The sequence below is a fragment of the Sus scrofa genome, chromosome 2 (genome assembly GCF_054392235.1).
Source record: "Sus scrofa isolate SSC_HxYL_T2T_F1_AM1 chromosome 2, Sscrofa_HxYL_maternal_Yorkshire_Landrace_v2.0, whole genome shotgun sequence".
Lineage (NCBI taxonomy): Eukaryota > Metazoa > Chordata > Mammalia > Artiodactyla > Suidae > Sus > Sus scrofa.
Window position 1 is genome coordinate 41,660,387 of NC_139384.1, and position 14,227 is coordinate 41,674,613.

A 14,227-nucleotide genomic window follows, 5' to 3' on the forward strand; every position below is an offset into this window, starting at 1 on the left:
AGACAGAGACTTGGTTTTGTTCACTGTTGCATGTCCAGGATCTAGTGCAATGCTGCTAAGCAGCAGCTGCTCAATGTATATTTGTTAAATGAGTACTGAATGAGATCTATGGTTCTATACATCTTATTTCAAGAAATACATGGGAAGAGGCAGGCAGGAGACAGAGGCAACTTCAAACCTTCTATCAGACACTTGGGGACAGAGATGGCACCATGCACAGCTCACATTACAGCCTAATTGCCCAACACCCAATCAGAACCTTTCCCCAGGGCCACCTGACAGCCTCCATGACCCGAAGTATCTGCTATCTCCCTTCCCCTTCTCACTTACCTCCTTTAAGACCCTTTCCCAAGGCTACTTGATCTGGAGCTGATCACAAGCCAACTACACAATGACAGTGGCTGGGAACTCCCCATCCTGGACTCCAGCTCAGCAGAGGGTCCTTCTCCTCAGAGATCCACTCAGGCCAATATGTTTCATATTTTAGAACCCTGCCTAAAAGCCCCCTATCCCCCATCCCTCCCCAAAAGTAATGGGCATCATATGATTGAAACTTACTCGGCACTCCCGACAGCTCTTGGTTAAAATCCGCTGGCCTTCTGCAAGGACTTTGCCTCCATAGATACATTTTGCTATAATAGAACAGAAACACGGGTCAGACGGTCATGCTACAAACAAAATGCCACAGAGGTGCCATCCAACTCCAGTAGATTCCTCAGAATGTAGATGCTCTGATTCTAAGCAATTCAAATCTCTTTGCATGTCTAGAGTAAGACATGGAATTAGAATCCCCTATCGGGCTGTCTTCTTTTTATTTTCATTTTTTAAAGTTTTCCTGAAGTAGAGTCAATTTACGAGGTTGTGATAATTTCTGCTGTACAGAAAAGTGATTCAGTTATACACGTACACACATCTATTCTCTTTCAGATTCTTTTTTCACATAGATTATTACAAAATATTGGGTAGAGTTCTCTGTGCTATACAACAGGTCCCTCTTGATTATGTTTGCCGTAAGTCTGTCACACCAAAGATATACAACTATGTAAACACTGGAGTTTCGAAAAGAATTAGAGAATGAATTGATGTAGTCAGATGTTAAGATGAGGAAAAAGCTGTCATCACCAACATGGTGGACAATCACAGCGACTATTCATTTTTTCTTTCCGTACCCGAGACTTATGTAAGTTCCCAGGCCAGGGATGGAATCCGAGCCATAGCTGATAGCCACAGTCACAGCCACTGGCAACACCAGATCCTTTAACCCACAGCCCCAGACCAGGGATCGAACCCAAACCTCTGCAGCGACCCACCCATGCCACTGTAGTCAGATTCTTTTTTTTTTTTTTTTTTCTTTTTCTTTTTTTTTTTTTTTTTTTTTTTTTTGGTCTTTTTAGGGCCGCACTCACGGCATATGGAGATTCAGAGCTGCAGCAGCTGCCAGCCTACACCACAGCCACAGCTATGTCAGATCCAAGCTGCATCTTTGACCTATACCACAGCTCACAGCAACACTGGATCCTTAACCCACTGAGCGAGGCCAGAGATTGAACCCACAACCTCATGGTTCCTAGTCAGATTTGTTTCCACTGCACCTGGACAGGAACTCCTACAGTCAGATTCTTAACCCACTGCACCACAGCAGGAAGTCCTGCAGCAGCTTTGACTCAGCTACTCCAGCCATAAAATGAGTGATTGGGTGAAAGGGGACGCACATACATTCCATTCATAGGGCCTTAGTCAAAAAGCAGAAGGAAGCCATTTTCATCCTTGTGATCATAGGAAGTGCCTATCTTTAGCCTATCTATTCCTGAGAAGCTCAGAGACAACTGAGAAACACAAGCCAGTAAAAAGCTATATCTGGGCACTAGACAGACTGCCCTGGGGAAGGTGAGCTTAACAGGCTAACAGGGAGGGCATGGAGTAAAGATAGGCCTCGTAGAAAAATTAACAAAGAAGCATAAATGTTGACCCACTTTTAAGCAAGTACAGAATGTGTTAATTTGATATGACCCCAGTGTGTCTCTGGCCAAATTCTCCAGCCATATCAATAGGAACAGGAAAGTAGAGGCCTGATCATTCCGTCTCCTGCACGAATGAGGATCCTTCCAGCCTGAGTCGTCCAGAGGCAGAAATAAAGACATGCACTCTAAGAGCTCTCTACCACTAACTCACTGCCTTATATAAACCCCCCTCATCTCTCCGAGCCTCCATGTCTGTATCTGTTGAAAAGTGGTTAATTCAATTTGGTCGTTTCTTAGTTCTACCGTCTTCTGACTGTTCAATCAATTTCTCTAACTCCCTCTTCTTAAACAAGAAAGCAGAAAGCCCAGACTCACTGGTTTACTTAGCATCATGATCCCTCAGTGGACACTGGTCTGCTACCCAGATCTCCCTCCACAGCCAGAGGACACATTCCTGACACTGCTAGGATGGGTGCCGACCCACAGCTCTAAGCTGAACAGTGATCTAGGACTTGCCTTTGGCTGAAGAGAGTCAATGTGCCCAAAGTCAAGTCCTCTTCCCACATCCAGTGAGTGATGGGTGTAGGTGGTACAAAGCCCTCGCCCCTTGCCCCAACCCTTGGGATAATGCCACCAGGTCTTTTCAGCTCCCACATTCCCTGTAAGAATGACTGAGGTATCTGCTGTAACTGCACTGTGGTTCAACCTCTCCTTCTGCCCAGTTCTGCTTCCTCCACTATCTCACTCCCACAGTAGAACTGATATTGAGCTTCTTAATAAAGTACAAGCAAATCTCCATTTCAGAGTCAGCTTCTCCTCAGAAGGTGATCTGCAACAACCCATACTTAACTCATATCGGTGCCACTCTAGTATCTACGTTCAGTGACTATATCCACCCCAGCCCCCACACCCACCACCCACACCCGACCACCTGGGGTTCTTTTAACTTCTCCCTCTTACTCAACCCATGTCCAATTAGCACCCAAATCCTAGCAATGCTCCCTCAAGTTCCTCAAGTCAACCCACTTTTCTCCACTCCCACTACCTGCCCCAAGATGCTATCTTCACTCAGACCATCACCATCCCTTGTCTTCAGTGCACCAGAAAACATTTTATCTTGTCTCCCACAATCAGTCCTTCCCCATATAAAGACATATTTTATTAAGTGCAAATAAGAGGCCCTGCTTTAAAATCATTATGAGTTGCTCCTGCCTGCAGGATATAGTCCAAATTCCTTAATCCAGCACCCAAGGCCATCCCGGTGGATCCTCCTTATCCCTCAGGTTTCACAGATCCCCAGTTCCTGCACATTTGCTTTCACTCACCAACAATCACACCTCCACTTAGACAGGAGCCATGCTCTCTTCTGCTTCTGGAATTTGCATACACTGTTCTCTTCTCCAGCAACACTCAGCCTCATCCACCTGTTCCTGGTGACTTTCCACCCTTTGTACCCATCGATTTCAACTTAGCCCTGACCTCCCCGCAAGGAGCTGTTCTTGACCACCAATGCTGGTAAGCTGCTTTCGCTTTGTGCTTCTGTTATACACTGGACCTCGTCCTAACTGAGTACATGTCCCATTTTATCTTGGTTGTCCATCTCATGATACATCACCCCTGCTCAATGTAACCTCCATGAGAGTAGGGACATGTATATACTTTTATCTCCAGCCCCAAGCTCAGTGCCTCTCAGGGCTTATTGTTAGTAACAATAAGTAATTTTAGAATAAGCCTCTTTAGTATCTAACAGCAGTCAAATTTCCTGATTCTCAGATGAATTCTTGCTTCTCTTCAATGCACTTTCAAACATTAAAAGCAGATAGAAAGATTTTCAGAACAAAACCATCAACAGCAAAGTAGAGAATCTACACAATTGTCTGAATAGCCCCTTCATCCACTCATTGAAAAAAAATTATCCCTCATCATCTTTTATGCCTCAGTTTTCTAGATAAATCAATTGACTGACTCATCGCTCCTAATGATGAGGTGGATTTCCCAATTTGCTTGCACGGGGAGCCCATACCTCCAAGGACCCAAAATTCCTGTTCAGTAAACTCCCACACTACCAAACGCAGCTGCTGCCAACTTGACAACATGGCCCGCTCCAGAGTGACAGTTCTGCTAAATATGTGGCTGTCAAACCTGCCATCTGCTTCTTGGCCCGTGCTGGGAAGCCAAGAAACAGACTTCGCATCCCCATTTTGCACCTTGCCATACTCCCAATGCTTTGATCACACTAACCACCCCATCTGAAGACATTCGCCCCATTCCTCTCATCCTCTGTGCTCTGACAGATGCCCATTCCAGAATTCTAATCCAGAAATAGGACTGTCTTAGTGTCCACACTCACACCACACACAGGACTCATCCATCCCTCAAGTCCATCGATCTGGTGTAGAAATTAAATGTCCACCAAACGTCATGTCCTTGAACAAGGTGCTTTGGGGGCCACAAATGACATCAACATGATGCTGTATGCTATGCCATTCCCAGCTTTGATGTGGGATGCATGTCTGATAACAATATAAAGTATCTATGAAATGATCTTAGAAGAGCTTTCAGGATGACCACTGTGGATCACAAGAACGCCCCCTGCTTGCTCATCCTCACCCCACTTCTCTGACAGTGCCCCTCCTTTCCTGCCACTGTCCTCCCTCCTTATGCCTGGCACCCATCCTCATTATCCAGCCTCTTGATCTATAGCCAAAAGGCTTATTTTTGATGTCTGAGGAAATTCAAGCAGAAGGTGAGTCAGGCTCCGGTGCCTGTGGCTGGGGCACATGGGACTCTGTTCCAACAGCTTTCAGTGTGAGTAGAAATGTAAATGGATACCTAAGCTTTCACATCACACTGGGGACATGCAAACTAGACTATTTCACAGTGTCCGACCATGAAATTGAAACCCAGCACCAACACACACTTCTCCATGATGTCAGAAACAAATGTACTGGGGATTTAGAGAAACAGGCAGTTGCATCTTTTTGTACCCACAGATTCCTGGCATTTCTAAACCTCACCTGATCTCTCTAGTGCAATGGATGGGCGCTTTGCCGTTTGGGTGCACACTAAATAAACAACTGACAGGCACCACTTGGCACCCCTGTCAGATGTAGACAGGAGGCTGCTCTGTCTTTATTTAGGTATTTGTACCCTGCACATGCTCCAGCCATCCCTTGACACTCAGCAGCCAACAATACCAAAATCCACACCCTGTATCACACTTTAAAGGAGTGTGGATATCAGAAAGCCTGAGCATGCAAGGAGTCATCCCGGCTAGATCACCTCCTTCACAGAGCTGGCTCCTGAACCCACCTCTCTGAGCAAGACGCCTGCACCAAACTGGTTGTCCCTCAGGCATCTCCAACACTCCAATGCCGAACAGAATTTATCTCTCCCCAAACCAACTCCTTACACCTGTCTTAACTTCACACTATGAATCTCCCAATGGCTCTCATCCAAAACCTGGCAACTTCTCCCTTACAATGCTCTGTCCATAATTCATCTCTCTCTCTCCCTTCCTCCCTCACACACACACACACACACACATGTTTACAGAGTACCTACCATGCACAAGGTCTTTTGGCCATCACTCCCATTCATCCCTTCCTTTTCATCTCCCAGTAAGTGCCTTCCATCATCGCCTCTACCTGCAATGTGCCTGAACCCCATACCTAGCCCCCTGCCTCCAGCTCTCCCACTGCAGTGGCTGTTGTCAAAGCATATCTTTGATTACACTACAACCCTGCTTGAAAAATCTTGCTTTTGAGTCCCCAAACCAAAGCTGCATTTACTTCCATGATTTTGCACGTGCAATTCCCTTCGGCAGGTATATTCTTACCTACTTTGTCAACAAGGCAAACTCCTATTCATTTGTCAACACCCTACTAAGCTTTTCATTTTCCTATGAAGTTTTCCTAACACACATACACACACACACACACACACACACACACACACATATTTCTGATGGAGTTAATCACTCCCTTCTCTGTGCTACCTCTGCATCTAATATAGCATGCACATTGCATAATACTCTATTGTAATGAGATGGTGCATACATCCCCCTGGACAGCAGTGGGTAAAAGAGGAGACAGTTTAAGAGCATTAGACTACCTGGGTTTTACTGTGGATCCACTAATGCTGAAGAGAACTTGGACAAGTTAGTTCTCTCTGGGTTTCACCCCCTCATCTATAAAATGGGGATGATAATGAGGCCTATGACTCTAGGTTGTTCAAAGAATAAAATGAATACACACACATAAAAGGGCCTAACACAGTGTCTGACACAGAAGAATGATACATATGTGCCCACTGTCAAACCCAGGGGTAAGAACAGTGTTGGGAAAGGATAGATGACCAAATGAAGTCAATGGAATACTTTTGCCATCGGCCATCCCCAACCCTCTTTTGCAGCCTTATTTCTACTTCTTACCTACATAAACTCTCTTATCATCAGACTCCCTTTCCCCATGCCATTTCTTTTCCTTAGCAAATGCTATTTTGCAAATCTGTCTCCCAAAAGAATACAGATTCCAAGACATCACTGTCTAGAGATTTTGACTTAGTGGTTCAGAAAGGGGCGCTGGGATGTTCTAGTTTCAGAAGTTCACTAGGTAATTCTAACGTGCAGTTAGGATGTTCAATGCTTTGAATAGAGCAGACACCCAAGACACTGGAGGAATGAAACCCCCAAGCTCCTTCCTGGATCATCATGCCCATAGCTAAGGAAGCCAGAAGGCTCTCCTGAGTTTTCCTGGATGCTTCCCAACAGAGAGAGGAACAGCCTAGAATCAGGACCTACTACTTCTACAAAAACTTCCTTGCTCTTTTCAGTGGCCTAAGTGTTTGGGCCTTCTGATCAAAACAGAAGGACAAAGTATACTTCAAGCAATGAATTGAGACATGAATACTTAGACCACATTCTTTTTTATTCCCATATGGATGTGCTCGTCTATAAGTGCTACAGCTCGTGAAGTCACAACAGGTGTGTGAATACTGAACAAGGGAGAAGACAAAACATTTTGCTTGCAGCTCCTGAGGCAGATCAATACTTTTCTTCAGAGTCCCTAGGCCACTGCCCCAGCCAAAACCAGACAGCAGCTTAGGGAACTTTGATCTCAAAGGGCCAACCCAAGAAAATATTTTCCAGCCTTTATCCGAGGTGAAAATATTTGAAAACTTCCAGAAAGTCTCCCGATTGGGGTTAGAATTCTGCTTTAACCATCCATTGTCATCACAGTCATCTGCTAGAAGGCAAGAATTATTTGCTTGGATCCACTTCCTCCAGGGAGTATCCCAGGCAGACTGCAATGCCCTCTCCCACCTCTCACAAGCCATTCATCCAACTCATTTACCAGTCCCCTAGTCACACGCCTAATGTGATGGCACCTCAATCCCGGACACAGTAGATCACATCTCTAACTTGAAACTGAGCCCTCTGAAGCAGAGAAGGCTATCTTATCATGACTCCAGGCCTAACGCATGCTTCTATTAGACACTAGTCAGAAATGAAAACCTTCCAGGTCAGAGGTTCTCAACCTTATAATGACCAGAGGTGCCCTGTATCAAACTTCCAGGTTTCAGTTTTGAGGAGTATTCTTTTTTAATAATTTAACTATAGTTTATTTACAATATTGTATTAGGTTCAGGTATACAGCTCCAAATTTTTTCCACTACAGGTTATAACAAGATACTGAATATAGTTTTATGTGCTATACACTAAATCCTTATTGCTGATCGATTTTTTAAATGATTTTTCCCATTATAGTTGGTTTACAGTGTTCTGTCAATTTTCCTCTGTATAGCAAAGTGATCCAGTCACACATACCTAAATACACTCTTTTTCTCACATTATCGTCCATCACGTTCCGTCATAAGTGACTAGATATAGTTCCCAGTGCTATACAGCAGGATCTCAGTGCCTATCCATTCCAAAGGCAATAGTTTGCATCTACTAACCCCAGATGCTCAGTCCAGTCCCCACTCCCTCCCCCTTGGCAACCACAAGTCTGTTCTCCAAGTTCATGAGTTTCTTTTCTGTGGAAAGGTTTATTTGTGCTGTGTATTAGATTCCAAATATAAGTGATATGGTATTTTTCTTTCTCTTTCTGACTTACTTCACTTAATATGAGAGTCTCTAGTTCCATCCAGGTTGCTGCAAATAGCATTATTTTGTTCTTTTTCACGGCTGAGTAGGATTCCATTATGAACCCTCCTACACTGTTGATGGGAATGTAAATTGGTACAACCACTATGGAAAACAGTACGGAGGTACCTCAGAAAACTAAATATAGAACTACAATATCACCTAGCAATCCCACTCTTGGGCATATATCCAGGCAAAACTTTCCTTGAAAAAGACACATGCACATGTTCATTGCAGCACTATTCACAATAGCCGAGACATGGAAACAACCTAAATGTCCACTGACAGATGAATGGATTAAGATGTTGATCAATTTTATACATAGTGTTACCTATCTATTAAGCCCATATTCCTAATTTATTCCTCCCCTGCCCCCCTCCCCTTTGGTAACAAACATTTGGGGTTTTTCTGTTTGTTTGTTGCTTGTTTTTTGCCTTTGAGACTGTTCCTATTTTGCAAATAAAATTGATTTGAACTTTTTTAGATTCCACGTATAAGTGATGTTATGCAATATTTGTCTTTCTCTATCTGATTCACTTAGTCTGATCATCTCTAGGTTCATCCCTGTTGCTGCAAATGGCAAAAGTTCATTTTTTTACGGCTGAGTAAAATTCCATTTTATATACATATATCATGCCTTCCTTATCCATTCATCTATTGATGGACATTTCGGTTGCTACTGTGTCTTGGCTCTTGTAAAGAGTGTTGCTGTGAACAGTGGGATACATGTATCTTTTTGAATTAGAGTTTTGTCTTTTAACATGTATGTTCAGGAGTAGAACTACTGGATCATATGGTAGTGGAGTAGTTTTCTTAATCATTTATTTGTATTACCATTTTATTAAACTATAAACACCTAAATTACCAACTGGAGCATCTAAGAAAATTTGTACTACCTTGATAAATTGCTGTCTATTCCAAACAAAGGCAAAAGGCACAATGACGGTGTGGTTAGCTTCTGTAATAGCATCTTGGTAAAACAGGGTAACTCTCTGATATATTTTTTAAAACTTAAAACTCTCCAATAAATTAGGATAAAGAAAAATGACTATCCCACACACTTCCAGTGAGCGAATAATTTGATGATCTATACCAAGGACCTTGAAAATGTCAGTCTCTTGGCCCAGTAATTCTGCTTCAGAGAATTCTATCTTAAGAAAATGTAAAATACAAAAATCTGTTTTCACAAAACATGTCATTCAAGAGTAATAATAATGAAAAGTGGGAAATAACCTACTTATCCAACAACTGGGGAATAATTAGATGAGCCAAATGGTGGAGTATTACGAAGCTCATTAAAATGAGTTTTAGGAGTTCCCGTCATGGCTCAGTGGAAACGAATCTGACTAGCATCCATGAGGATGCAAATTCAATCCCTGGCCTCACTCAGTGGGTTAAGGATCTGGCATTGCCATGAGCTATGGCATGGGTCACAGATGTGGCTCGGATCCCAAGTTGCTGTGGCTGTGGCGTAGGTCAGGGCTAAAGCTCCGATTTGACCACTAGCCTGGGAACCTCCATATGCCATGGGTGCGGCCCTAAGGAAACACAAAATGAGTTTTATACAGAGTTTTTAAAAGCACAGTAATACACATAAGTGATAACGATGAGTCAGCTAAGTAGGTTAAAATTATCTTTACAATAAGACCTCAATTGTCCATAAAATGTAATTTTTAAAAAAATGAAATCAATTCACAATTTCAAAAGTGTTTGTTTCCAAGTAGTGGCATTAAGGGTGATTTTTCCATCTTTTTCTTTACCCTTCTCTGTGTTTTCAAATGCTACATCATTTTTACAATTAGAAAATCAAAAGCTTAATACACAAAACAGCTGAAGGACTCATCTACCCCAGTGTGCAAACAACTTCCAAGAAACAGGATTCACAGATCTGTCCACAGAGCTCAAAATAACAGATGAAACGTACCTCATATTTTAACACCAAATTCTTTAGTTTTTCAACTTCTTCCCCTGTTGATTGCTAAACAGAATAACAAGAAAGAAAAAATAATCTATACCTACTATACCTACTATCTACCCATGATGGAATTGAACTATAATCTCAATATCTAGGCTCATGATTTACCTGTATTACCAGACATGACTTGGAACAGAAAGAAAGAAAGTTTCTCTTTTTAGATCAACTCCAAATACATTCTCCAAAGTAATGGGTATACTAGGCCAACCATAAAAAGAAGGACTTTTCCAAAATTCCTTTTGAAAGAGTGTAAGAAAGATTTGTGCTGGTATGACCAGACCAGCTAATCCTCACTTCCATTGTCATATAGGTGACATGCTATTCTTGTCAAAAAGCTACACCATTGTCACTTGAACTAGTGATGTTGGTATTTTTCAGTAGAGTAATAATTTTGAAAAAAAATAGGATGCCACATTTATAACCTAAACTCTCCTTTCCCATAAAAGAGCATATGGTTTGATAAAAAAGACTTTGACCTTTGTAGTTAGAGAGAAGTCATTATGTATCTCACATCTGTCACTCATTAGCTTGCAAACTTGTTATCTTCTCTAACCTTCCTACAAAATAATGATCCCCACCCAAAGGATTGCAGTGAGAATTCAATAATCTAATAGAATTAGATCACCTACCATAGTAACTGGCACATATCAAGCAATCTAAATGATTGCTTTTACTTTTACCATTTGTCTCAGTGTTCATTTCACTATTTCACTTGAAATAGTGTTCTTTGTAATACAGAGGGAAACATATTTTTAAATCATTATATAATTTGGACAAGCCAACTTTGAAGCAAACTGTTTCAGTATTTTAGCTGAAGTTCAATCCTGAAATTGCTAACAGTAAACCTAACCAAGGCCTCAGATAGCCCAAACACACAACATGGCCCTTAACTTGATCATTCGGAACGAGGGGACCAAAGCACATGGAGCACTGGAGCTGTGACTCTACAGATCAGCTCCACCCACCACCAGTTGCTCAACCCTGGACAAGGGACTTCATCCTCATGAACACCAATTCCCTCTACATAAGAGTGGGGTAGTTCCCATCATGGCTCTGTGGAAGCCAATCTGACCAGCATCCATGAGGATGCAGGTTTGATCCCTGGCCTCGCTCAGTGGGTTAAGGACCCAGCATTGCCATGAGTTGTGGTGTAGGTCCACCAATCTGGTGTTGCTGTGGCAATGGCATAGGCCAGCAGCTATAGTTCCAATTCAACCCCCTGCCTGGGAACCTCCATATGCTGTGGGTGCAGCCCTAAAAAAAAAGAATGGGAAGAAGAAGAATTAGAGTGGAGGCAAGATTTTTTTTTCAATAGCCTATCAAACTGTCTGCCCATAGACTGCTATTACACCAACCACTAGTAATTCATTTCATCAGTGTTAATCAATCATAGCCTAAAGATCAGGGGGCTAAATCGACCTCCAAGTACAGAGGACCACTCTGACATTCTGTCAGTACTTACGTCGGCACACCTTACAGCACTGGCCAGCAATGTGCACGGGGAGGGAGTCCGGGGAGCAATTGAGGGGGGGACAGGACATTCTTCGGCATTCCACAGCACCACTCTGAGGAAAGATGGACAAGGAAAGGAATCTCAGCAGAAGACTTCTTTGAAAGTTCCCTTTGTGGAAAAAGCTCACATCTCAACCCAGAAACCTCATCAGGAAAAAAGAAGCCGTGTGAGAAATTCCCAGTCCACTCCAGGACCACAAATAAAGTATTTTCTCCAGCCTGAATGAACCTGTGCCACCTCAATTACTTTTCTGATATACATCACTGGCTTCATTCCACCTGCCCATGTGGACTAAGTAGATTAGTTAGAAAACAAAAAGCCTATTTTTACAAGAACATAAATAACACCTTTTGCAGACCCTGTCAATCATTGTTCAAGCACTAACAATCGTTTTGTATTTTTGCAAACAATGACATGCTTCAGATATTTATCAAATAATTTCAACTGGACAGGGATTACATACTAATTTGGGGTGGGGTGTGCTCTTGTAACTCTCTGAAACAGATCAAGAAGTGTATAAATAATGGATACCAGGAAAGTCATGGGGCTGGGGGGCGGGGAGGAAATTCTCTGAAATAGATGATGGATACCTTGTACAATACAATGAAAACATCTAGAAACTAATTAAACCTCCTTTTAAAATGTATTCTAGGAGTTCCCACTGTGGCACAACAGGATCAGCAGTGTCTCTGCAGCACCAGGACGCAAGTTCCATCCTAGGCCAGCACAGTAGTTTAAAGGAACTGACTGTGGCTCAGATCTGATCCCTAGCCCAGGAACTCCATATGCCTTGGGGCGGTCAATAAAGAAGGAAAAAAAAAAAAAAATTGGAGTTCCCACCGTGGCGCAGTGGTTAACGAATCCGACTAGGAACCATGAGGTTGCGGGTTCGATCCCTGGCCTTGCTCGGTGGGTTAAGGATCCGGCGTTGCCGTGAGCTGTGGTGTAGGTTGCAGACGCGGCTCGGATCCCACGTTGCTGTGGCTCTGGCGTAGGCTGGCAACCACAGCTCCGATTAGACCCCTAGCCTGGGAACCTCCATATGCCGTGGGAGCGGCCCAAGAAATGGCAAAAAGACAAAAAAAAAAAAAGATAATGTTTAAAAATATGTATTTATTCTAGCAGAGAAAATCTGTGAATGATGTGAACCATTAGGTGGTTTGAAAACTAAAGGAGAGCCTTCCTCCCTCCAATACTCTTAACCTCCAAACTCCAGTTAGCAAGCTTAATAACATTAGATCATGTTAGAGTGTGTTAGAAATTAAAATCTGCTTGCCCTTTAATAAGTATTTGTATTTGTGATGACACTTTTCAGGCTTCCCTTTTCACAACTGCTCAGACTACTAAATAGGCACTTAGTAAAAAGGTAATGCTTCTGAGAGTTAGCATTATAAAGAACTGGATCACACAATAATTAGCACAAATGTGCCCTTCAAACTGGGAATCTGTGTATGTACCAAGAGGCTTACCTTGCATGTGCAGTTCCTGCAGTGATCACCATCAACCCAGGAGTCTTGGTCTCTGTAGAGCAGTCCACTCACTTGACACGTCTTCTCACAGTGACAGTTTTCCAATTGACTCAGTCTAGTCTCTGCATAGTTTAGCTGCAAACAAGAGTGACTGCATGTAATTTCTGTAATTCAATTGCAATGTCCTAACAGAGCTCATCGCAACAAGAAAAATAAATCCACCACTGGAGGAGAAAAAAATGCTCAAAGAAACTGACTGATTCTTAGCCAGATCTGGTTTTTGTTTGTTTTTCAGGAAAAAAAAAAATTTTTAATTTCACATGAGGTGGAATCATTCTAAATTGAAGACATATTGGCTCCCATGGTCTAATGAGCACCAAATGAGACATTAAATTGTATCTCAGGGACCTCATGGGTGTTCATCAATGGTGTGCTTTTAGCTCAAGCCCACACAGAAACACTTGTAATGAATGTGTTCTCAAGGACTTGTTACAATGTTTACAGGAGATCTAATCAGTAACTCAGAGCACTGAACATTTATCTCCCACCATCCTCTCCCTGTTCTTCACACACTAACTAGAGTGTCATGGTTTACAAACTGAAAGTCACTGCTTCCCTTTTATGAAAAATTCAGGGGAGCTGGAGACAGAAAAAAAGGTGAGTGGTAGACAGATCTTGTCTCTCTCCAGGTCAGAATCCTCCACATAGAAAGCCCCAGGAATCTACTCCAGTGTTCATACAAGGTCAGGAGAGGCAACCAAGCCCCCAGGTGAGATCAGGATTTTGTAAAAGAACCTTTTATCCTTTTTCTAGGTCACCCAACGTTCTACCACTAATCACAGAATCTTAGAATCTCTGACAGCAAAGAGTCTATAAAGTTTCAATGACATCCCAAGTAACCCCTTCAAGTGATCATCCAGCCTCAGTGTACACATCCCACAGTGATAGGACCCTCATTACCTTCCAAGGAAAGCTACTTTTCTTGGTTAGCTCTGGATGTTTGAATCATCTTTCTTGGTTTGAGCTGAGAAATTTCTCTCCTTTTTTTTTTCCTATTAGACCTGGTTTTGCCTTGTAACCCATCCTGAACAAATCAATCTCTCTATAAACATTTGAGGTTATCCCAACCTCATGCCTGCTCCTGACCACATTCAGCCCCACGAG

At 42.6% G+C, this 14,227-nt stretch overlaps 1 protein-coding gene across 4 annotated transcripts in view; it reads right to left on the reverse strand.

The window, feature by feature from the left end:
* NELL1 (neural EGFL like 1) overlaps positions 1 to 14,227 on the reverse strand; it is a 945,951-nt gene that overhangs the window by 704,497 nt on the left and 227,227 nt on the right. For all 4 annotated transcript variants that reach the window (XM_021085298.2, XM_021085297.2, XM_085011744.1 and 1 more), the window contains exons 8-10: positions 13,064 to 13,198; positions 11,544 to 11,646; positions 559 to 632 (exon numbers count right to left, since the gene is read on the reverse strand). In XM_021085298.2, coding sequence (XP_020940957.1) covers positions 559 to 632; positions 11,544 to 11,646; positions 13,064 to 13,198 — 312 coding nt within the window. The remainder of the gene's footprint in view (positions 1 to 558; positions 633 to 11,543; positions 11,647 to 13,063; positions 13,199 to 14,227) is intronic.